At 38.0% G+C, this 27,249-nt stretch overlaps 1 protein-coding gene across 1 annotated transcript; it reads right to left on the reverse strand.

The window, feature by feature from the left end:
- Positions 1-554: 554 nt before the first annotated feature.
- Positions 555-27,249, reverse strand: nudt14 (nudix (nucleoside diphosphate linked moiety X)-type motif 14). Its single transcript, XM_028439752.1, has 5 exons — positions 27,084-27,249; positions 13,508-13,551; positions 6,994-7,058; positions 6,188-6,476; positions 555-3,760 (listed from the first exon to the last, which is right to left on the reverse strand). The coding sequence occupies exons 1-5, from the start codon at positions 27,162-27,164 to the stop codon at positions 3,511-3,513; spliced, it is 729 nt and encodes a 242-aa protein (XP_028295553.1). The 5' UTR covers positions 27,165-27,249; the 3' UTR covers positions 555-3,510.

The following is a 27,249-nucleotide window of genomic DNA, read 5'->3' on the forward strand; positions in this document are numbered from 1 at the left end:
TTTTAGATCCTTGATGATATGACCTACGTGATTTCATTTAAGTCTAAAGTTTTCATTAGTCATTTCATTTTGCCGTTTTTGTCTCCGAAAAAACTGTATTAAAATGCATTTTGTGACGTTAGCTTGGCGCTAGCGTTAGCTCGGTGCTTGTGTTAGCTCACTTGTTAGGGTTCTGCAGGTTCATCATCTTCATTTTCATCTTGCTCCGCCGGGTCCGACTCTGGCTCTAACATGTAAAGCTGGATGGACAAGTCTTCTGTTGTTGACATTTTGTAAATAACGTGTGAATAAACATTTTCTGCGCCACAAGATAATCGTATCTCTTCTATCAAACTACAAAAATGGCCGAACTGGGTGGAGTTAAACCGAGTGTCACCTCTGCAACCTGGAGAGGGGGCGGGATATAAAGTGTCTCATTTGCATTTAAAGAGGCCGCACCAAAACAAGTTGTTCTCAGAAGCACATCAGAAAAGGGGCAGAAAAGGGGCCTGTGGAGCTATAATAATGAGGAATTCAGACCCAAGCATTGCAGTTCCGCTTTAAATAGACCACAACTGTATGATTTATTTGTAAAAAGGAAGGATTTAAAAGCATGATATGTCCCCTTTAAGGAAAGCTGCAGTGAGATTGAATAACTGTAAAAATGAATGCAAACATTGTGTTTAATACTGTTGACACTTGATTGTCAATTGTTTTTCGTGCTCAACAGACATGCATTAGCATAATTATTGCGTATTAGCACTCGCAGCCTGTTCACAGCAGAGAAAGTTACTTTACATGTCTTGCAGAGTGAAGACATGTCGCGAAACAAGTTTCTTGTTCTCCTTCATGAATAGATGCAAAAAAACAAAACAAAAAAAAAAAAAAAACTTTGTCGATTGGCCTTGTAGATTTTTTGCAATGTTCGCCCACAATCATGGAGCGATGGCACTACAATCAAGAATGTGGTGGTAAAGTCATGAAATTAGCAGTTATGTTTTCTTTTTGGCTGTAGTGACCAATCAGAGTGATAGAACATGCAAATCACTAAGAGCTGGGTTAATTTAAAAACTGCTGCCTTATTTTGCACTGGTCAGTTCTTAATCGATACACAGTTGTTAATGAAGAGGAGGAGATCCTATGAAAACAGCATGCTTGACTCCTTCAATCGAGTGATGTCAGCAAAATGGAAACACTTCAGTGTTCAGACGACAGCTGCCTTCAACAGCGCTAACATAACGGTTCAGCAGCAGCTAGCTAGGGGCCACACAAAAGAATGGGTGGTTTTAATACTTCAAGGCATGTAATAATCACCATAGTGACAGGAGAGGTAGCAAGTGTAGATATGCTGATGTCACGTTGTCACTTGGCAAAGGCGGTTGGACACACTGAGCTCCAACGACTCAATAACTATACGTGGGCACAGCCTCAGTAAGAAAAGTCAGATTCAATAAATGAAATCCTCTCGTTTTGCTTTTTTCCATCTTAATATTTGAATTTAGCTGTTTTTATACGATGGAAACTTATTATAGTTTTAGTGTAATTTAAGTCATCTGAATTAGTTTTAATTTAACTAAAACCACTTAATTTAAAAGTTAGTTTGCTAAGTCCTAACTTCACACAGAGACATGTTTAATTTAACGTACCTCTCCCTTCACACCAACTCCCCCCCACATAAAAATGTGCCACTAATTGGGCCTTTAGCCATTTTTGAAGAAAGTGCACAGGTAAAGGATTTTAGTCTAAGTTATAGCCACCCTGCATTTGTTTGCACTTATTTCTTGAACCACTCACACTCCCATTCACTCCAATGAGCATTGTAGAGACTCCAGTAACCCTAACATGTTTTTGGAGGTGGGAGGAAACCGGAGTACCTGGAGAAAACTCACGCAAGCATGAGGAGAACATGCAAACTCCACGCATATAGGACCCAAGTGTGTACCCCGGGACTTGAACACAGGCCCATTTTGCTGTAAGGCAGCATGGGGGTGACAAAGTCAATCAACGTGATGAAAAAGTAAACTTTTCCAATTGTGTTGGGTTGAAGAATTTGCAAACGGGTTTATTTGTATTGAAGTGATTCTGTCTTGTTTGCATGTATACGCTGGGTTTAATGCGAGACATTTTGATGTGTTATTCAAAACGCTGCCATATTTACAGACTAAATAAATTAAATAAAGTACCATTAACTTGGAGCACTGCCAGTGCACCAGGACAAGCCATGAGAACGATAAACCAGTGGACTCCTCTAAAACACATCTGTGATAGGTCAAAGTAACAATACTTGTTGTCTGTTTGGAATTGGCTTCGCTTCACTATTTGCATATTTTAAACCTCGTCACTTATAGGACGTTGAATGAAGTACCAGCCCTTTTTCAATGAACAAGAGTGCCAACATAATAACAGACAAGTAAGAGCATTCCAACCTTTAGGTCTTTGACATGTGGGTGGTTCTGAAACGTAATAGCATGAAGGTGGCCATCACATCCACGTGACTAAAAGATTGACTATTTTGACCTGAGATTTGTGAGGAACTCACTTTGAGAGATCAGGTTTGAGTGTAAATGTTGGTTTAAGAGTCACAGATGATTCCTAAAGCACTGGGTTATATTCAAACATGCACCTGAACCCTGTTCCATTATTTAAACATGATACGTGTCTGAATAATGACAAAAATAGTGATAATAATCAGGGTTGTGCTTCTGTGAGGTGGATCTAAAAAGGATAAAAAGAGCCAAGTGAATCAAGTTTCAACTTTTGCTATGGGATCCTATTTCATGAAACATTTCAAACAACGTGTCCGTGTGTTTCCATGAGTGCCGGGCTGGTTTTTCAGGGGTACAGTGATGGGTATTGCTTAAAGGCTGTAAATCTGGATATTCCCACGAGGCGTGTCCGATACACCTCCCTCACTGAAAGGCCCCACATAGGCTAGTACAGTTTTTGCATTACTGGATGGTGGACTAAAAGAATACTCCATTGTTTCTTTTTTTATCTAAATGTCGTGTGTGTATGACAGATATATTTAAGAACAATAAATGTATGTGAAATACAAGAAAAGAGAGCCAATTAAATCCAGATCTATGTAAACAGCAAACCCAGCTTAAAGCTTAGATGCCTTTTGGTTATTGTAATTTTTGCAGATAGCCATCATTTTAAATCAAGATTCAAAGCAGTGGAGTATTCCTTTACCCAAGGGCAGGTGTATCAAATAAGTGGAATGCAGCTACTGATAGGAAATGGCACAAAAAGTGAAATAAACAAAAGTGCCTATAATCAACAAACAATAGCAAATTTGATTTCAGAAATATTTGAAATCATATAAAGCCAACAAAATATAAAATAAACAAGTAAACAGGACATGACAGAGAGATAACAGGTGGCACAAAGACCAGGGATCCACCCTTTAGCTTGTGCCAACACACAGAAAGGCAATGCAGGATAAAGAGCTATAAATGAAGGGGTCGATACAGTGAATGTGCTGGACCTGTGTTTCAGAATCAGTGGTAGAAAGAAAGCTAATAATGATGATCACACATTGGTGGAGATCTTGTACCTGGGAGACATGTTATTATGAAACCAGATGAAACTAAAAATGACGCCCATGGTTTTGGGGATGCGCTCGTCGTAAGCGAACGTCATGGCCTCGTGCAGCGGGACTTTGACCACCTCGATGAGCTCGCCCTCCCGGGGCTCACCTCCCCCCGCACTCACATGGTTGTCCTCAGACACCTCGGCGTAAAACATGGTCTGCTGGGCACCCGTTACACCAACACCCGATCTGTGGACGATATAAAGAAATCACCTGTGAAACGTTTAAACTTGACTTCATTTCTCATTCTTCAGCTGAAATTAAACTTCATATTTCTGCTCTTATATTAACAAACGTAAATCAAGTGATGCAGCCAGCCTTGCCTCAGATTTCCTGCCATTAACACGGAGCTTCACTGCCAGCTTCTGTCAAACATACCCTCATAGGTGTGATGAGGGTTAAGATGATCCCTATCTCTAAAATGGAAGCAGCCTACACATAACAACAGTTATAGACACCACCAACAAAGCCCAACAATGTGTCTGGTTTAAATCTAAAGCGCGCTCATAAGAGCCGTCAGTCAAAGCCATCCAGCTGCTTTTGGACTTTTGCAGCTAATGTTACCCTGACGGAGATGGATGGATACACAACCCCTCACATCACCAGCTAAATGATAAAACTGTTACTTATGTGTAAGAAATGTCTTTTGAGTCATTTAAATCCCCCTCAGCCTTCAAAAACACGTGATATCCCTTTATATGTGAGCAGCACCATTTTAGTGATTTCAATCAGCGTTCGTATATCATGTCTTCGTGTTAGGACTACTCTTCATAATTCCGCTTCCATAGAGAGACTAGAGTGAGTTAGCGTTTTATTCTGTCTGACGATTCAGTGCTTAGTTACATATCATCCAGTTCCCTGGATGTTACGACGTTATTCCTAAGAAGACCAGGAACATTACAGTGGATGGATATTGACGTGGCACTCAAGAGGAAACATAAAAAGCGATTTTGAAAATGCTAGTGGACACATCATTTGGATGTTGCCACAATCACCAATTTTCCTACAGACCCACGTATGCCTTCCAGCTCAACAAGGAAGACATCTTAAAACAGGGAAGTCAAGACTACCATGGCAACCATCAGATACCTTTAATCTCATCAAACCAGTTGGAGTGACGTGACAGAAGTAATCACGACGTCACCTTTCGTCAAATATGTCAACCTCCACAAGCTTTTTACTGCATCTGCAGTTTCTAAATCGCTGCTCATTCCTACTAGTAAAGCTCACATATAGTCTTTAATGTGGGTTGAAGATCTCTTTAATGCACTGGTTTCCAACCTTTTTTGGGTCGTGACCCCATTTTGATATCACAAATGAGTTTTTGATCATGTTTATTATGCTGTGTTACAGTAGCCAGGATTAGTGCACAAAGTGGCAAGATGTGCCTACTCAGACATTTTTACACTGCATTTTATTTAAAGGTACACGGTGTAACTTTTGGCCACTAGGGGCACTAGACCGGTAACTTTCACACAAGCGCCCCTAGCGGCCACAAGCACCCAGCCACATTTCATCTTCAATGTCCTTGCTGATGGAAGGAGGTTTTCACTCAAAATCTCACAATATATGGCCCCATTCATTCTTTCCTTTACACGGATCAGTCGTCCTGGTCCCTTTGCAGAGAAACAGACCCAAAGCATGATGTTACCAGGCCCATGCTTTACAGTAGGTATGATGTTCTTTCTCCTCTAAACACGACGAGTTGAGTTTTTACCAAAAAGTTCTATTTTGGTTTCATCTGACCATATGACATTCGCCCAATCCTCTGCTGGATCATCCAAACGCTCTCTAGCAAACTTCAGATAAGCCCTAACATGTACTGGCTTAAGCAGGCAGACACGTCTGGCACTGCAAGATTTGAGTACCTGGCGGCATAATGTGTTACTGATGGTAGCCTTTGTTACTTTGGTCCTAGCTCTCTGCAGGTCATTCACTAGGTCCCACGTGTGGTTCTGGGATTTTTGCTCACCGTTCTTGTGATCATTTTGATCCCTGTCAAGGGGTCTTGCGTGGAACCGCAGATCGAGGGAGATTATCAGTGGTCTTGTATGTCTTCCATTTTCTAATAATTGCTCCCACAGTTGATTTCTTCAAACCAAGCTGTTTACCTATTGCAGATTAAATCTTCTCAGCCTGGTGCAGGTCTACAATTTTGTTCCTGGTGTCCTTTGACAGGTCTTTGGTCTTTGGCAATGTGATTTTCTGGATTTTTTTCTCATTTTGCCTCTCATAGTTGAGGTATACCTATGATACAGTCCTCTCACATCTTTTTAAATGGGAGTACTTGCACAATTGGTGGCTGACTAAATACATTTTGCCCCACTGTACATGGATTACTGCAGCTGTTAACACAATGCTTCACATGGACCTCAAAGGGTTGCAAAAGCAGCCTAATTATTTCCTTCATACGAACAAGATCACAAATGTAGGTTATTTCAAAGAATACATCTTTCAAAAAAAAAATCGAAGAATATAATTGAGAACTACTGGAAATAGGACAGTAGGAATATTGTCCCTTAACAATTATGACAAGAGAAATCCAGTGGGAATGATGGAGCAGATTCACAAGAAATAATGAGGAACAAAGAGCTGAGCTCCGTCCCACAGCCTCACCTGTATGAAGTGATCTTCTTCAGCTTGGAAGCTGGCACATCATAGCCACACTCCTCCAGCACCTCCTGCCGGGCAATCTCCTCCAGGGAGAGGTCGGGTTTGTCCACCAGGCCGGCACAGAGCTCGTAGGTGACCCCCGCTGAGGCCGGGGGCCACTGGGAGCCGCTCTCGCCCTCTGTGGCCGACTGACCCTCCTGAGATTCAGAGGCCGTGGCGGCTCCCTCCTCAGGTTTCTCAGCGCTGGTTGGCGGCTGCACCTTGGACTTTTCCCACTCACACATGTATACAGCTGATATTAGGAAGGAAGTGAAGAGAAAAAGAATGAAATTGGACTTTTCAACATTTCTTAACAAAATATATTTAAAACTCAAATGTCATTGTAGCCAAACAAACACTTCAGATAAGGAACCACTTTATAGTTTGGACTACAGCAACACCAGCAAGAAGGAAACCGATATATCAGTGCCCAGACTTCCTTGAATTTAGCACAGTGTAGTGAGATATAGTCCCTTGTGATTTGTAACAAAGGCTGTTGGACCGTTTTGAAATGGGGCCTCTCGCAGTGTATTTATGAGCCTGCATTGTTTTTGAAATCCAGTTGAACAAACTGGGTTTCTAAGTACAGTCTTTCTTTTTGTTTTTTCAGTGAATGTGAACACAGGATGTAGAACAAACAAGGGTATGGTGACAAGAAAAATGGCACCACTAGGACGGGTGTGTAGGAGGACAGACAAACGAACAAATGGACAGTCAGCTTGCATTGCAATTGGGTAACCAAAAAAATGAAAAATAAAATAAATCGGTACCTGGACGGAACTGCTTGACGAGTATGAAACAGTGTGAGGTGGTGTTGAAGATCAGCACTGATACACTGAGGGGGGAGAAACAAAATGTTAAGTCTTTTATGTACAAGAAAAACCTGAAAGAAAGCTATAAATCAAAGATGGGACACTTATTACAGTGGGGACCACAGAAATGGGACCATCCAACCTGAGGTCCATATTACCAGAATTCATGTCAGATAAGGTCAATCTGAAAAATGGTCGTCACAAACAAAGTTCCACCATTATTTCTTTGTTTGTTGCAACATTTTTAAGGACTTGAACGCACAATGTCACTAATAAGCAACAAAATCAACTTAAGAATACAAAGACAGCGGCAAAAAACAGAAAAGTTTGTGTGTTTTTGCTTCATTCTAACACCATGATTCCTTGCATTTCTTCACCAGACAAGACAGCATTCGATTGACGTTATGTTTGTTTTGATTGTTTATCGTATTCTCAGTGAGAAGACTTCACTCGTATTTCGTGGAAAGCCAAAATCAGCATCTGTTCTGGTTTTCAACTTTCAACAAATTCAACAACTTTCAATCAGTGGAAACACCAGAAATGTGACTGTGGCAGTGTCTTTGGGGTCACGCTTGCATCATTTTTAGATCAAATGGAAGTTTGTAGTAGAGTTAGAAGATGATTAGACAAATCTGTTCAAATTTGTTCTCTGCATTTAACTTAACCCTGAGGAGCAGTGGGCAGTCACGGGAAGCAGTTAGGGTTAAGGGACGATGATGGCCCAGGTGAGATTCAAACCGGTGACCCTCCGATTACAAGCCCTAAACCACTAGGAATACAGTATATTCTGTTATGTGCAGAAAGAGGCAATGTAAATAAATCTGTTCCAGGGAGCAGATCAGTCTGTATGCTGTGTGCAACCCACAGCAGACTCCTATAGAGATTTCTGTACCACAAACCTCCGATAATAAAAATAGTGCAGTGGGTGTCAAAATGGGTATCATTTTTCTTCTTTAAGGTTTTTTGAGAGTTTGGAAAAATAAAAGCTAGGAAGGCTTAAAAAAAAGAAAAGGCCAATTAAAAAAAAAAAATCACTCACTTCTGGACGGTTTCACTAAAGGAACTATGAAACTGGTTCAAACAACCACCAGCAAAAAAACACTCTGACCCTCTAAGTTTCTTTGTATTGGACCTTTCCTGTTTTAAGAGTTTAAAAATAAAATGACAAGATTAAGAAAAAAGCTAATATATATAACCAATGAACAATTTCCTAAAGCAAGAGGGTCACGTAACCATGGATTTCCACCTCCAATTCAAACAAGCAGGAAGTGGCGATAAAGGAGGAAGGTCAATGTGAAAACGCTCCACTGTGGGCACCCAATAACTGTAGACGTATAGGTAGGTCACAGTGCGAGTGTGTGTGTGAGAGTGTGTGTGTGTGGCAGGTCACTGTTGGGAAAGCGGAAACATCTCAGGCAGCAGGAAGCCTTGCCCTGACTTTCCCATGGAGAGGGAACAAGGACTCCGGCTGAGGGCTGATGACTGCACAACCTCTGCGGAGCGTGTCCTATTTATATCCCAAATTGCAAAAGACAATTAAAATACGATAAGTTTGATTCTCTTTGATGAAATATATGCGTGTATATTTTGCATGTTCTCTTTGTGGTGCTTGCTTGGTCATGGTTATCTAAACGTGGTGCGCACAGACTGCTGGAATCCCATTGTTAGCTTAAAGATTCTCATGCAGAATGACAACAAGCTAGCAGCTAAACCACACTCTGTGAAAGCAAACATATCACATAAAGCTGCTGCATTAGCCATGCACTGCCTGCAGACACGTACATCTGATCAGAGGGCACATCTGCCAAATGTGGGAGTCATTCGCCGTTTGCTTGTTTTCCACATAATTTGCTGCTTTGTCGGATCTATTTTTATGTCTATTGAATCACAAATCCAACCAGTAATTAAAACACTTTCAGTTCTGTAACAATACAACACAAACTGAGTTTTCTTAATTAAATAAAGGCAAATAAAATATATCTCCTGTGTGGAGCTACCTCGGCTTTGGAAAAGGTCAACAGCTTGTGTGCCGCTGATTAAAAAGCCTCTGATGCACTTTAAAAACTTCATATTTGAATTGTGCAATCTACAGAAACTCTGAATATTATTTCCCTCCCCCCAACAAATACACAAAACGACTCCAAAACACACAAAATATCAAAATAAAATGACGACAAACAACGACGAACAACTAAAAACACACAACACGACTAATTACAGAAAAACAAAAAACATAAAACATCAAAAAATACAAAAAATAAGTCAAAAAGCCCATTAATGACACAAAAACAGAGAACATACCTTCATTCTTTCCTGTCTTAATGCTCAGATATTTCTAAATATTAACATGAATGTTGATAAGGTGGCCCTCAAATCATGCAATCACATTTTTGTGGCCCTCACAGTGATCATAGTTGCCCATCTCTGATCTATCAATTTTTAGTGTCAGTTTTCTTCCCATTATATCCTTTTTGTTGTTGGTCTCAAGCATTTCAGTGTTTTTTTTTTTTTTTTTTACTAAATTTCAGCTCTAAATTGGTGAAAAACTACATCTTTTGTGTGCTAAATGCCTCCAACATAAGTGAATGTGGGACAGGTGTTGTGGCAGGTCTGGGTGTCTGTTGCTGTTCTCCTGTTTCCTGATGGGACGGTAAATGCACGTGCAGGTCTTTTAATGCATGTTTAGGCTTTCTCTGCAGAGCCTTGGGCTAAGCAGCAGGTAAACTGGGTTTCAAGGTATTATTACAGAGTCGTATTCCCACGAGAAGGAGAACTAGGTTAAGAGCGATATAATCCATCTTTGCACTGTGTCACAGAAGCAATGACATGAGACAATGAGCGCTCTCAGTGCTTTAACTCTACATTACCACAATGATCAAGTTTACCACACCTGCAAGTTTTAAAATAGCTTTCCTTTTGCAAAAAAATTGCATATTTTAATGCTTACACACGACTCATGCTTTTAAACACTGTCACTTATCAACTGCATTCTTGCACACCAACACATACACACACTGTTTATTTTAGCTTTTAACACTGCCAACATCTTACTGCACATCCTCTGACCTTCATCTCAACCAAACACTGGTTTCTCTTATTTTCGAATTACAGTTTTTAATGAGAGGCCAGAACATATGGTTTTATATGCAGTAAACTGGTGTTAAATGGAGGCCTGCCATGGCTGCTCTTAATATACTGTATCTCTCTTCTGCACACAGGAAAAAGACGGCACAATAATACCTAAGCCTCGTCTTAAATGTGGGCACACCTGGCTGGCACTGCATCAGCCTAAAGTAACAAACTTGGTCAATATGTTTCCCGTCCAGTGGGTGGAGACAGAACAGGGTCTCCTCTTTCCTAACCAATCGGTTTTCAGGGTCTGCTGGTGGAGCAGGTTGAGTCATTTACCTGAGAGCAGAAGTCGACACCTGACTGTCTCGTTCAGATCACAGTAACATTTTGTACTAAAATCTACATATACGACAGCACCTCTACCAGCTACGGAAGCAGACAATGTTTCATCTTGACCAAAACTTTCTAACCTTGTTCAGCTGTTTTCTCATCAATACTTGACTGTGCATTTCATAGGAGGGTCAGACATTAAGTTGTATGTACACCTTAAAGGAGCATAGGGCAGGATCAAGAAATAAGACTCCGTTAGTGTAACTGCAGTCATCAGCCAAGCCGGCGCGGGAACTCTTCATACCAGAGCAGCAGATATTTATTTATTTTCCCATTCTTTTCATGTGACCGTTTACTGCAAGTAGAGGATGGATACACGACCGAAGCACGACAGGACCCGACGGGTCGGGCAGGGTTTGGACAGATATAGAACTGATTGTCGGGTTCGGTCACATAGTGTCCTTGCGCACTGCGTTCTTGGCATTCCTTCCAGCAGTAGCAGTGAGTGCAGCTTCAGCGCTGCAGAGGAGGAAAGCTTTGAATCCATCCACTGTTGAATCAATTCTTTTTTCTACACAAGAACATGAATTATCCTTAGTTTTGATACATAAATTATGTAAATAGATTAACTACGTCTCTTGCGCGTATTCGCTTGTTTACCCGTGTGTTGATATGTTCTATTGACATTAACAGTTGTTTGTTAATAAAAGCGGGCTTACCACAAAAAAACTTAAATATGTCATTTGTATAAGGAAAACAAACAGGTTTTAACTGTCTGTTTCCAGTCGGGCTCGGACATAAATAGGCGAATGCCTGCCCAGTTAGGGTCGGCCCGGTTCGCACTATAACTGCAAGACCTCCGCGCATCCCTCCGTGGAACCAAACAGTAGTTTGGTCCACCACGCTTGTCTTCTTTTAGTGTCCAAGCTTTCTTCTTTTTCCTCTTTATTTCGGCAAAAAGTATGAAGAGGAATTTGAGGAAAAGTCAATTAAGCTTTTCCTAATACCTGAAATACTTTACTTTTATCCAAGATTACTCTTAACACATCTCAAGTTTTTAATGATTTACCAATCCTGTGATTCATTACAAAAACAGATCAACCTTCCTCAAAGGGAGTGAAATGCACATTTAGCTTCATTACTGACTTTGTCCATTTCCCAAATCGCTGCTTCTTCACTCATTAAAAACTACAAACTGTGATTAACACATTTGCACCAGTCTACAAAACCTCCCATTAACACTCCATTATAAACACAGCAATGAGACTCCACCAACTTAGGCTTCATGTGTTTTTCCAGTTGTTCAGGAGTCTGTGTTTAGGTTGCTTTGCAACAGGGCAAGAGGCTGCCAGTCAGGCTTGACTTGAACAAACAGTACCTGCTGCGCCCAGACAAGTGGTTCCTAACGATGCGTGATCTCTGTTGGACGGTTGAAATAAAGGTTAAAGGTTTAAAGCTAAAGGCAATGCCACATTTGGAGGATTGTCTGTTTTTGCTGATGGTGGATTAGGGGAAGATTCATGTGTAGGAGATGAAATGGAAGAATGTAGAAAGAGATGAGAGTCCATCATGCATTCAATTACAGATATGTCTTAAGCTGAAATGTTGGCTCAGTAGTTTAATGGGCTTGATAAGACACACAGGTGTGTAGGGCCTCCGATTTTCTGTGATCAAGAAAACAGACGGAAATGGCGTAATTCACTTTAGTATTCATATTTTTATTAACTAAAAAAAATTAAATCCAAAATTGCAATTTGACATGAAATATACCATTCACATGCTTATTGCGGACAATATCATTTTTCACTGTAAAAGGGTGGCCAAAGTGATGGAAAATCTACCGCAAAATGTTGCGATATGGTGTTCAAACCGTTCTGAAGTAGAAAAAGCTGTATGACACAAACTAAAGCCTTTTGTGCTATGTTTTGTTGCGTGATTTCAGCGCATGCTTTCGGCAAATTTCTACAGAGGAGAAATGTGAAATAAACAACAAAAGTTAACTCAGTTAATCATATTTGGCATGATTTCGGGAAGTTTAGCAAATAAGGATCTAATTAGGGAAAGTGGAAGAAACAGAAACTAAATGGAAATCGGTAAAATGATGTAGAAATGACACGGAAAGACAATTGGTGAATTTCTTGTAACGAAAAATCTGAGGCTCTAGGTGGGCTCGATTCAGGCCACAGGCCAAGATGAGGCGCTCTTGGATTTCTTAATATAATGAATTCTACTTAGGAATAAAATTTACAAAACATTTTAAAATATATGTGGCAATAATCCTAGATCCATAAAAAATAACAGCCCTCTAGGTAGCAATTCAATAGAACCCAGGCAATAAAGACCAAACATCTCAGCTATTTCTTATTGCTCTTACTTTGATTTAGGAAATTTATATTTAGGTGTTAAAGTAGCCAAATAATGTCTTTTTCCACAACACCCTTTAACTGAGTTTGCACGGCCCTGCGTTCACTCTGGGAGCGTAAAATCCTCTTGAGAAAAGAGCGTTACGCACACTTACACAAAAACGCAAAACAACTAATCGACCATCCAGTGAAGTGGTGAAGTGATACCATCTTAGTTGAAGAGAAACCTGGGGAGGGGCTGCACGTTCCCATGGGATCTCCGCTCTAAGAAATGACAGGATTCAAGCTTTACTGCTTTTCTCTCTCAGTGGTCCCACTTTTCACGAGGGTCAGCAGAAGACGCAGGAGGGCTGAAATGACCTGACACTTACCTCAAGGCAGAATGGTACATTAGGACAGTAGAAACTGGGGCTTTAACACAAATGTGTGATATTTCTCTTTGAGTGGCCCCCAATGATGCTCAGACATTTACAGCTTTTTCCATGTGGAATAACAGGGCGCCAGTTCTCATAAAAGAAGGTCTGTGCCAGTGGAACATCCTCCAAAGCGTATCTTTGTTTACAGAACAGATCAGAAATGCGTGTAACGCACAAAACAAAGCAATCCTCAATATTCCAATTACATAGGACAATTTATTTTAAATATTCGCACAGTGCACCATGAATGAATGAATAGAAAGAACCATAGAAAGTGGTAAAGGGTTGTACCTGTCATGGGTTCGCATGAAGTCCCAGGATTTCTTTGTGCCGTTCTGTGAAAATACAAGACAAGAATAAGCCTTATAAATACTGAAAATCAAAGCACTAAGTTAATATTAAAAAAAACAGTAGTCTTCCCTAATACACATATTTTTTTCACTCTTAGACTTCCGTAAACAATGTGTCATTGGCAAAGCCCATTCCAGAGTGCTTTGCTTGATTGACATTAGTGAGAAGTGGTGACGTCACTTCAGATCTGACAAGACTGGTTTTGAATCCAAAACGCAGAATGGCAGCTGATCAGCCACCATAAAACAAATACAGCAAATGAATAAAAAAAATACTCAAACGACAAAAGAACCCACAAAAACTACTCTCAAAACACACAAAACAACAGAAAAATATACATCTGCAATAAAAAAAAACACACAAACGACATTAAAAATGCACAAAAGGACATTAAAAACACACAAAAGAAATACAAAAAATTACTCCAAAAACACACAAAATGACGCCAAATGCAACTTAACATAAAAAACACAAAATATGACAACAAAAATAGACAAAATGACGCCAAATGCAACTTAACATAAAAAACACAAAATATGACAACAAAAATAGACAAAATGACTACAAAAACATAAAAAATTAGTACAAAAATACAAAAAAGTACAGAAATAAACAAAGGAGGGGGGGTTCGGGTACATCCCCAAAAGAAAATTTTGAAAGTTATAATGCACTGATGGCCAAATTTTGTGAAATAAAGCGACCATAGTTTATTTTCATCTCTGTTACTCTCACTTTAAAGCTAAAAGTATTTGTTGAATTGGTGAAGGGTCACAAAGAATGTAGTTAGTATAAGTCCTCCACTAATAAACAGACACTGTATAGACAAGAAATAACGTTTTATTCAAAAGACTGTTTCCAAGACGTGCTTTCCAAATTTGAATGAGGTATTATGTAGAACCTGCAGTAATATTGGGACTGTTATGGACACTTTTATTGCAGCATCATCGTTCATGACGAGTAAATCCTGAAAGACTTCCTTAAGTAGTTCATCTCTGAGATACTTAGTTACACTTGCCCTGCGGTCACATCAACAGGATGTAAACTGAACACTCCTTCTGTAGTTTTCCAAGCGTTTAATTACAAACGGTCTCTTCTGTGCCGGTCGCACGCCGTGGTGGCATGAATTCAATTATGAATAGCAACAATGTTTCTGAGTTGTTGGACCTTTTTTTTTTTTGCAGGTAGAGATCCAGAAAGTCTGGTTTATGGAGGAGGTGTGGCAAGCAGTCTTTATGTTCCAGGATGTTTTTCTTTAAGTTTAAAGTAAGCAGTTGTTTCATTGTCTTTAGTCACATAACACTTTTAATATACACAGTCTATTATTGGACAAAAAGTATAACACGTTTAATTTGTAGATAAGATCAGATCATATCAGACCTATACACCTTACTGGCATTAGGATTAAAATATCCCTTATATGATTGTGGGCATGACCATTTTAGAGTGTATATTGTCACATCAGGGTTACACTTTGTATTTCAGCTTCCAAGTGTCTATGTTTAGATAGCGGTTTCAATACAAGGTTTTAGTACTTGGTCATGTATCATCTAGTTCATTTCGGTATTCGTTTTATGTATATTTATAAAATTCCATGTTTGTTGGTCTCATTTTTTTGTGGTTCTCTCAATTTGTGTCATCCAATCATGTGCTTTTCTGTCATTTTGTAAGTTTTTGGAGAAATTTGTGCATTGCGTTGATTTTTGTATTGTTCTGATATTTTTGTGTGTTTTTATAGTTGTGTTGTGTGTATTTACTTTGAGTTTTGAGGGCTGCCATTGGCCATTGGCCCATGTCCAGTCTAACGCCTCCCCACTACTTGGTTTTGTCATGGTGTGTCTATTTCCTGTGATGCACCCCTTTGACACCTATCATGACACCTTTCTGTCATTTATTCTACATGGATTTTAGCTACAAAAGTCTGTTCAAACAGAACAAAAATCTCCTAACCAATGAGCTCAATATGACAATATTGGGGGGGGCAATGTATCCAATTATTAAAAAAGGTTTTGTAGTCAACATACTACTTAGAAATTCATTTCAATCTCAGTGTGCAGAATATTTCGTTTTAGTCGTTTCTGCATGAGCAGATTTTCTCAGCAAGATGACAGTTTGGATTATTTAAATCTAAAATATTTAGAATATTCAGTTTCAAAAAATGGTTTTAGGTAGGTGAATTATTATTTTTTTTATGATAAATCTTTTTTTGAACTATTTCTTTAGTTGTGTAAAAACAACAAAATGAATGTTTACAACACAATAGTTCCATTTACACACCGACCACAAGCCAACTGGTCTGATATATTAATTAGCTGAGCACATAATTGTCCATGTCTCACCACTGTATGCTCTGCAGTTATGATAAAGTCGGCCTATATTTTCCTTGCCTGAGGAAACATGGCCTCGATTCAGATTTGGAGTACACCTCTCCACCCACCAGCTCTTTCAGACACAGAGAGGATGTTTCTACAATAGAACAGGCCTATTTCAGCAAACCCAAGCACAGAAGGAGAACGTGGAGTGGGACGCTAATGACACTGTTGAATCCACAGTGATTGTGTGAAAGTGGATTTATCTGAAGAGGAGACTCCTCCACATGTCTATAGATCTCAATACAAAGGATGCATTGAGGGAGGTTTTTAAATGGGGTTTGTTTTTCTATCATCCAACAATTGTCATATTAAAATTGACATTTTCAAAATAAAAGGTTTAACAAATGAGTTTAGTTTTTCTTTCATCTTCTGTACACACACCAAGAACCATGAAAAGCGTACCTGAAGGCATCATGTACTAACACTATATCAGAAAACATGCTCCTCTGTTAATTGCCAACAATCACTTCATTGATTACTTTTCTAAGAAATTCATGCCCTGTAGCTTAAAGGGATGAATAGCTCTTCAAGAATTATGCAAATATGTGCAAAAACGGTTATAATTTAGCACTTTATGGATAATTCTTCTTAACGAAAAACACATTACAGTTTCAACAAGTGGCCTAGTGCATTGAATCCACAGGCGGGTGTTTATTTTGCATGAATGAAACACATTTAAGTAACAAAGTAAACCAAACCAACAGGAAGTCTAGAGGTGTAACTACTCTGATGTAAAAGTGTGTGTGTTTGTCGTACACATGGTGATTCCTGCTTTTCGCCACGCCTTTTACTTGGTGAAAGTCAAACCTGCGTGAACGCCTGTGTGTGCAGATGCTCATCGTGGCTCGCTGGTTTCAAAGAAGGACTCAGTGAATGATTCACAAGTGTGGTCATTTTTCATGTCAATGAGCCAGACTCAGGTACACAGGAGGAAAGCTGTCGACCAATTCCATTACAAATATATGCAAAAGCTGTCCTTTCACTGAACTTAGCGTTTCCTAGCCACGGTGCGACACATTTTTGTTCCCGTTCGATTTTATCACGATACTTGGCAGCCAACTGGGTTTTTACTGTGATTGTACAGTAACGATTATTGTTGTCGTGACTCCACAAGAGGAGAATAGAAAAAGGAGATTGGTTCTCACACTAGTAGGGCTGGCGAGCTACTTCTACCATGGTCAGCTCTTCATGATCTACTGTGTTATAATTGTAAATAATTAGATTGTAATATTTACACTTTCAGAATTATTATTATTATTACTATTACAATTATATTATTCCTATTATATTATTATTATTACTATTACAATTATTCAATATTTGTTTGATATTAAGGCAAGGCAGGCAAGGCAAATATATTTTATTTTGTATAGTGCATTTCATACACAAGGCGATTCAATGTGCTTTACATGATAAAAAAGAAATGAGAGAGAAAACATTTAACTAAAAATCAATAAGAACATTAAATATTGCAGTAAAAACATTGAAAATATCCCTCTCCATCATATGCAATAGATAAAGAAAGTGCCATTAACTGCTCTGCTGGCAGTTTGTTCCACTTCTTTCTATTAAAATACAAAAAGAATATTGAAATAGTAACACTTAAAAACTGAGTTTGATTAAAATACATTTTTAAAAAATGCAAGAAAGAAACATATTTTGAAAATGCAAAGCACCAAACACAGCTTCTCACTTCATCAAAGACCCACAATAAAAAGCAGATTTATCAGTGCCACTAGTTTTATTTTTTTCCAAAATCTGTTATTTTCTCCCACATTCTGTTTTCCACTTTAATTTTTTAAATTATGTTTCTTTTTAGAAACATTTATCATTTTTTAAGGAAAGTATTAGTTTTAACTCCTGTGATAAAACAAATGAATACTAATAAATAAAAAATAATAATTAAACAAAAATGTATGTAAAAAAAGAGTAAGATACAATTAATCAGTAGATATAAGTTGTAGTGACATGGATTATTATGACTGCTCCTTTTTAATTATTTTTATGTCATATAAAGATGTATGAAAACAGCAATAATGTTTACTAAAGTGGCTCCCAACCTATCTCGTCTTGTGTACCCCTTGAGCCTTTTGATCATACCATGAGTACCCCCTCACTCATACGTGTTCATGATTCTCCAAAAGTAAAACATAACACAATTGAATATTCAACGTAAGTCATTTTATTCTTATTTAACTCAAATTAAACATGAAGATTATGTTGCCTTCAAGGCAATAAAAATGATAAATATAAGAAACAATATTATAGTAAACGTTTGTATTTTTAATACTGTATGGTTAATACTAATATATTATGATTATATTGTTATTAAAGAAAAAGTTAAAATTAGAAAAAAATAAGAATAAATAAGAATAATAAGTAATAAATAAATAAATACAAAACAAATAATTAACATGCCTGTGTTATATATAACTTTCATGACATTTACAACAAAAGGATCTTCTTTGAATATGTCCCCTTTAAACAGGCATTTAAACTTTAAAAACAAGTCATAGCGCACACGTAACATTTTATTGACAGACATATGAAATGACTGAGAATATTTTTTAGTATCTTGGAAATAAATTCTTAATGTTTCCACATACCCCCTGCAATGTGCTCACGTACCCCTGGTTGGGAAACACTAATTTACTGAATATGATCAGGTTCATTGATTAAGTTTCGATCAACTTAGTTTAAATTAACCTAATTTAAATTATCCTATCTTCTGTAGCTCTGATGAGATATTGTTAGAATGTAACATTCTAATAACGTTGCTCCAACAGACTTTTATTTTGTAAACCGGAAGTTTCCACTGTAACAGTTGTACATGAGGTAGCTTGCCGACTGTGAATGTGTACCTACGAGTTACTTCTTAGTTCTTAGTTAGCCAGACACAACAGTTCAAATACTGAGCAGGGAAAGATGGTTAAAGCTGATCACGTTTTCACAGAGCGCCGCTGCGCTACACAAAAAACGGATGGAGCTTCACAGGCACAACAAAGTTAAACAGGCACTCGTGGCTCTATAGGAGTCAGTGATGATTTGCGATGTTTTAAGACAGTGTTTTTTCCCCATACATTTCCTTGCCCCATGGTGACGGCGTTTCATGCCGATTCTGTCCATTTTCGCGTTTAACCATTTTTATTGGTCAATTCCGTTAACGCAAATTTTATAGGGCCCTATGTCAGTCAGTAGCACGGAGAGTGCTTCAGTGTTTGTAGCTCATTTTGTTCTTCAGAAGAACTTCTATGGCTTCCACACACGTAGGTTGTTCTGAAGATGCTGAGAATAAATGTACCTGGTGGGGCTGGTGTGTGACCGGCTTTGGGCTGGAGGAGGGTCTTCTTCTACTTGTAAATTAACAGACTGGTGCTCTTTTACCCCCTCTAACTGAGGTCAAAAGCTAAATTGTTTGGTTTTATTTTTAGTATATGTGACGGTGCCATTCTCAATCGTTTATGTCTTGCAGCTCACGTAAGCGATCGACCGGTCGATCGCCGTATTGTGTACCCCTGGTGTAACTTATTGGGTAATGTGCCAACAGGAAAACAGCACCACTTTTTATATTACGAATGGGACCTTTTTGCACTACAATAAAATAATACTTTATTGATCCCCAAGGATATTCAAACTCACACAGAGCAGCCTGATTGTTCAGGTGCCGAGAAGACCAAAAAATACATTTATTTCTGGTTTAGTAAAATACCATCTTAACAGTAAGTTACAGTAGTAACAGTTGAGCTACTTCTTACCTTTATTTTTGCAATTACTTATCAGATAAAAATGTTTTTTCCTAATATTTTGAATCATTGTACCGTGTACGTGCCCATCCTCCCTCCAACCTGAGCCCGCTCACGCAGATGGTAGGGCTCCCCTCATTACTCAGGCCACTTGCTGAGAGGAGAGGGAGGTGGGGACAGCTTGAGTGACCCAGGGGAGATGGAGGATCATGGCCGACATGGATTAGCACAGATAGATTAGCCCATTGGGAGGAAGAGGAAAGGAGGCAGGAGTGGGCAACACAGGATCTTGAAATTAATGTGGTCCCTCTGGCTTTGGGGCAGCACAAACGACAGGCTTCTGTGTGAGCAGCTATTGTATGGAGGGCTCTGTAATGTTGATCTTTGAGGTGCTTAAAATCTAATAACACACACACACACACCTCTTTAAAACAGTGTAAAACCAGCAGCTGCAGCTGGAGGAAAAACATCCTCAAACACAAAAGAACTCTTTAAATCTCAACAGCTTTCACCACTTTTTTCATCAGCCCTCCACAAAGACATTATAGGACTGCATCACCTCCAGTCCACGTGTGGTCAAATGGTTTTACAAAAGCATCCACAGCTGCAAAATCTCATGGACTATAAACAGGAAATGACCCTGAAGGACAGCTCTGAGAGACTTAAGTAATCTGGATCAATATATTGATTGGTTACCAATGATCCAATCAAATCAATGGAAACTCAAACTATTGATCAACATCAGTGAAACACATCACAGGTATTTTTTTTTTTTTGTTGAAAATACTAATTTATTTAAATATCTGAAATGTTTGACAAGGAAATTATCAAAATATCACATTTGTTTGGTATTTTGTTTTCTATATGTAAGTGAAATAAAACTGATGTTGTCTTAAATCGATCCTCTGAATTAGGACCCTAAAAAAATCAATTTTAATTTTTTTCCACACATTTTTTTTTTTTATTCCATTTTTTAAGAAAAATGTATCAACTTTTTCAGAAAAGATATGTTTTTAACTCCTGTGAGGAAACAAAATAAAAAATAATACAGTAAAAAAGAAACCATAATTAACTAAAAATGTATGTCAAAAATAAAAATCTAATTTTAAATAATGACTAAGCTACAATTAAAATGTATATATATATAAGTTGTACTGACATGGATTATTCTGACTGCTCCTTTTTAATTATTAAGTCATATAAAGAATATATGAGAACAACATTAATGTCACCCAATTTCCTGTCAGGGATCAATGATTAAACCTATGTTAAAGCTTGAAATAGTTGAATGACAGAGCCTCATTTATTTTTTATTTTGGGATTGTTCTATACATTTTAACTCTTGAGGACAATCACAGGAATAAAGTTTCACTTTTGACAATATATCTGATGTCTGCAGTCATTTTTAAGTGCATTAAAAAAAAAGAGCAGTTGCGACAGCGGCTGACCGTGCAGCGTTTAACCCCCAACCCCAGCCAAGCGGAGCTGCCAACCCCACGTTTCACTAGCCACTGTTTCCGGTACGTCGCTAACGACGCTCACTTGAGAGCAGCTGTTGGTATGATGAAAAAGAAGATGATTGGGTCAATTTATCGACACCATAGATCCAATGTGAACGTTTCTTATTTTATCCCTGTGTTTGACAGTTAGCAAATGTTGATTTGAATAGATATTTCGGCTTGAGCAACTAACTACACTAAAGCAGATAAGCAGGTAAAAAAAAATGGCTGGTGCAGCACATTCACTCAAGTTTAAAAGTGAACTCAACTATTTACACATAATTAGTAAAAAAAAATTAAATAAAATAAAGCAGCTGTGCGATTGCAAGCACGTGGAGGCTCAGGTTCAATAGTTTTGGGACGATTAAACCATCAAACATTTAATTTGAAGACAAAAATACAACCAAGAAGAAGCTAAACCTAAAATCTCCGATATGTATTATATTATATTTATTCAATTGTAGAATACTGTAGATATTATGTTGAAGGTTAAAATGTATGTAACCAATTGGTTAATAATAAATGGGTCAGTTTTTCTCATACCTACTGTTGCTGACTATTGTTCTCTGTTTGAGTAACATCACTTGATCAAGACTTTTCAAACATTCAACACTACAAAATAAGTCATAAAAGTATGTATGATTTGTGCTGATATCGTATCGATATCGGTATCAACCAATTACCAAGGCTCAATTATCGGTATCATATCGGAAGTGAAAAAGTTGCATCGCGACATCCCCAGTACTTAATGAGAACAACCTTTGGATAAACAATACAAGTACAGTTTAAAAATGTTAGTTACTGTCCCCAGTGGTTGTATGTAAGAGAGCATTAATTATTTCAAAATTGTAATAATTTATTGTCATTTGTTATATTCACGTGTCTTTAAACTGTACCTTCATTCTTTGACGTTCAGTTAGTTTTAGTTCAAAGTAACATATTTGTTGTTGTTAAAGTGTGACCAATGAATGAAAACATTTATTTTTGCGGCTTTTATGCATTTTACATAAAAGTGGGGTTTTTTTTCTGGATAATCGTTTTCATATATACACGGTAGGGTTGAACGATTAATAGCATTTGCGATATCGCAATATCATAAAACGCGATTTCTAATCGCAAAGACTGCAATTTTTTTTCTTGTCCTGTCTTGTCCTCTCCTGTTAAGTTCAGAAATAGTTTAGTGCAGTCCACATGTTTACATGTTTCATGAAATGTGAAGTTAGTTAGATAATAGATATGTTGAAGAGGTAAATCCACAGATTAATTTGCTTTATTGTTGTGATCTGTGCTTTAAAATGTATATTTTATATTTATTTAAAGTTTAAATAAATCTGAAATTGTTTATTATGAAACAAATTGATTTATTGCTTGTGCTCATTGAAAAATACATGACAAGAGGCCGTTGAAAAAATAATCGCATATAAAATCGCAATATTGAGGCAAAACAAATCGCAATTAGATTATTTTCCAAAATCGTTCAGCCCTGATGCACGGTAAGTATAAAAACACATTACATTAAACACTGTGCTACTGCTAAATTATCTGAAAAAGTACACATGAAGCAATGCCTCCTCAGATTACATTCAGTAAATTGTACATTTGTAGAACACTGTTATTGAGCAGGTTCAAAATTCAAAGAAGCCGTTTTCTCAGCCCACACTTTCCGCACAGCCATCCACATTTTACACAACAGAAGGTGTCTTTGCACAAACTACACAAATATTTGGAATTCTAAAAATAAATTAATTTTGGACTGGCGCCTTTGCTGGAGTAAGTAGGCGTCTCTCACATATTCACACCATTCAAACCTGTACTTTAGAGACTGAACTTAGACACACTGACATCAGCTCAATATCTATCATGAGCTTTAGTGGTTTCATTTCATTTTCTTTCTTTTCTACAAAAATGTTCAATATTTTTTTCTTGTACTAGGGATCGATCTAAACTGCCTACACTTCTGATGATCCACTGTCCCTGTTTAATCACAATGACCTGGATAAGCAGCTAAAAATGAAAAAGATTAATCAGTGCATGGATGAGTGAATATTGACAATACCCGTTTCTACAAGGCCACACCCAATTATATATAGATATGGATGTGTATATAGAATACGCCAACGTGCATCTGCAGGACGACTGCAGAGCTGTCCTTGAGCTTCGTTTTTCCACAGGCTTAAACATGTTTAAAGTCTAGATCAAATTCAAAGCTTAAACTGAAGAAAGAAGTATTGAGAGTCTTTGTTGACCTTAATTCAACACAATCATCTCATGGCATATAAAAACTAAAGATGGGTTTTATTTTTTAAAAAGGCTTTTATCACACATTTTTGCCATATTTACTCATTAACCAGTAGGTTCAATCTGTAGCAAGTGTTTGGAAGAGAGATTCATCACACACAAGACCTCTCGGTCGCATCGATCTCGCAAGATTTTGGAGATTTGGGTGAAATGTTTTTTGACTTCTGAAGCATTTAAAAATACAGATTTACCTGATTTATTCGGGAAACCTGATGAAATTTAAATAAAACGGAAATGGTATACCCTGAAACGGAAAATCTGAGGCACAGTTATTCAGTCTATTAATTGTTTCTGCAATAGATGAATTTGTCATTTCCTTTTTTGAAATTAAATACTTGGAGCAGCAACAAAAAATTGTAAAAAAAAAAAAAAAAAAAAAAAAAAAGACAGATTTGTGTCAAATTACAAACAAGTTGTAGTGGAATAATACAGAGTGAGCTGAAAGTTAAAAAAAAAGAAAAGAAAAAGTGGGGAAAAAAGATAAAAAGGAAACATTAACAACAGTTGAAGAGTAAATAAAGTATTGCCATGGCTACTCGTACGGTTGCCGTATCAATATACTGACAATCTATCTGTATGCAGGGCCCCTATGTGGTCAGTCATTGGTAGGGATGCACCAAATATTCGGTAGCCGAATATTGCAAAAAAAGCCACATTCAGCCTTTGGTTTAGTGAGTTAAAAGCAAGGCCGAATAGTAACGTGTGACGCAATGACGCAATCAAACAACGTGAAGTGATTTTGAGTCGGAAAAGTGAGTGCGCGTTGCTGCAGAACCAGAGCAGCAGCTCCTCCTTTCTGCACACAACCATAGCCAGACTCTCTTCTTTACGCTTACCGCTCTCCATTGTCCGTCACCGTGTAAAGGTTGGAAGCTGTCCAAATCCACAACCGAGTTCGTTGTTGGCGCTGTGAGCAATCCATAAACATCCCCCCTCCTTTCAGTACACTGGGTCTCGCTCCATAGGCTGGTGTAGCATTAACACAGAGTGCTAACAGCCGATGTGTGTAAACATTGGCCGTGGCTCCAAGTAGTGACTCCCAACACCATCGACAGCAGAAAAACTAGTGCAGTTTGGGCGTCCAGTAGTGCAGTTTGCATTTACATATATAACAATAAAGTATAATATATATTCTATATTAAACCGCAGTGTTTGTTTTAGCTGTTAAATAGTTGGAGAGGGAGGAGCTCACATTCTAGGAGGCGTGTTAGGTGACGTCACCTGCTAACGTGGGCAAAATCCAACTCACCTGTTTAAAGCTGACTTTTTACAAAATGTGGAATAACAAAGGAGGGAGGAAACAACTTTTTCAACTCTGTCTCTCTGAATGAGGCTAAAGGCATGTATATCACTGTAGCAAAACCATTAGAAAGTGATTTTTTTTCATCATACCTCTTTTTTTTTTGAATGCATATTTTTTTATTTGAAGGGCTAATATAAATGATAAACTTTGTTGTGCTTTTTTTGAAAAGCAAAGGCTACTGGAATATTTAAAAAATTTCAGAATATTCAATAAACATTTACTTTCTTTAAAAGACATGTCTAAAAATGTATTCTAGGTTATTTATGCAGTATTTAAAGAAATAGTGAAAACTTAACTACATTCGATATTCGGCCAAGCGTTTATACTTTATTCGGCTTCAGCCACAAATTTTCATTTCGGTGCATCCCTAGTCATTGGCCAGTTTAGGTCACGTGACAAAGACTAAACCTAAACCTAACCCTAACCCTAAAGATTGTTGTGATATTGGGTTATAACCCAAACCCTAGCCCTAAGACGCTACGTACTTGTACTTCGTTAACCGTACCAATAGCGCCGGGGGTTGTCCGTACGACAACTGTACCAATAGCACCGGGAGTTGTCCGTACGACAACCGTACAAACAGACACTTTCATGAAGTAAATAGAAGGAAAAAACTTCAAAAAAAATATATGCAATGTAACAGAGTAATAAAACAAACACGACTCTCATGAAAAATGTCCTTATTGTGGGACTAAAACAGATAATCTCACAGCTGAACCAATGTTTGGCATCAGCAACAATAAACATTTTATCATATTTCTATTTGCTTGTGTGTTTCAGTTCTAATAAAGCCATATCTGTCAAGAATCCCATTTTGGCCGGGAAACTCCCGTATTTTACCCCTCTTTCCCACCATCTTCCCATATTAGTATTTTTCCGTAATTATAATTTTAATGTAATAATAATTAAAAGATGCCTTACTAAATTGAATGCCGTTACTAGCCTCGCGAGAACAGTCACCTGAAATGGCCTGAGTGGCAGCTCTCGCGAGATTAGTGGCAACAGCGGCAGCAAACCCAGAAACAACTCAGAACAGAGATGAATGAATGAAGACGTTCCGACAAAAAAACAAAGAACTCGTGTAAATACAGTACGTTGTAAAATGTGACAGATAGTTTACCTTCCTAAAGAGCAGCAGGATGTGACACAGTTGCACGTTCTGTTAGATTAATAACTGAGATTTTAACATCTACCACAGCGGAAGGACGACGTAAGTCACCATGAAAAATTATCAGAAAATATGTAATGAAAATAAAATGTTAATGTCTAACTTAAAGACAAGCAATGTGAAATTAACAGTAAATATGCAATGTGTTGACTTGTATATAAACTTTAAGTATATAAAATAAACACACTTGCTTCATATACCCATTTATGTTTTAATTTAGGCTGTTTTATAATTTAAGAATTAGAGCTGGGCGATATATCGAGATTCAAGATGTATCGAGTTTTCTATTTTGGCGATATAGAAAACTATAATATTTCATATATCATATGAAACAAAATACTAGTTTTAGGAGTCGCTGCTTTTACTTCTCAGAACAACATGTAAAGCAAAGTTAGATTGATTTCTGAGTGCACATATTGATCAGCTGTTTGTTAATAAATGAGCCTGTGTGGCATTTAGCATTAGCAAATTTAACCCAGAATTCTGGTCAGACTTTATTTGATAAAATTATCGAGATTTATATCGTATATATCACCATTTTGACTCCTCAAAGGCCACAATGGTAAATTAAAGTATAGTATGGCTCATTAGTGTAACATGTAGTTAGTTTGATGGTATTGTCAGCATCTCTACAGAAAGCTTAATAACAAATGAACATCCCTTAGAGGCTGCCAGGTGTTGTAAACTTGCAGAACTGCGGCCCTCCAGGACTTTCCCTGCCGTTGATGGAGACTTGAATGTGTAACAATGCTTAATAACGATGGTTTCTGTGTTAAAGCTCCAGTGTTGACAGCACAGAGGCTCTGCTGTCACATTAAACCTATTACAGGCTGTCATCTTCCCTCCTGACTCCAATATAAAGCTTCAATCTGATGCTCAGCCTCTATAGTCGTTAGCCTGTTAGCTTCTATTCAGCCCTGCTATATGAGGCTAACGTAATGTTCACACTTACATATTGATTCACGAGCGTGAAAGGAGTGCAAAAGAGCATGTTTGTAGTTTAAAAGTGGCACTATTGGCTTTTGTCGCCGTCTGATCTTAAGGTCATCCCAGCCTACATGCTGAGCTAGCCTGTTAGCCATGCAATGAATGAAGGGGTTGCTTTAGCATCCTTAGCACACACACAGAGCACTCACCTGGTTATAATGCACTGTGAACGGCTTCAGGTAGTCGGACTCTGTGCACGGAACAACCTCAATGCTGTTTATCTCTTCCATAGCTTAAAGCTGAGGCTGGAGTGTCAAAGCTAAACGATGTTTGTCACCGTACAACAACTGACAGTGAAGGAATGTCTACGGCAGC

This window comes from Gouania willdenowi, chromosome 24, assembly GCF_900634775.1.
Source record: "Gouania willdenowi chromosome 24, fGouWil2.1, whole genome shotgun sequence".
Lineage (NCBI taxonomy): Eukaryota > Metazoa > Chordata > Actinopteri > Blenniiformes > Gobiesocidae > Gouania > Gouania willdenowi.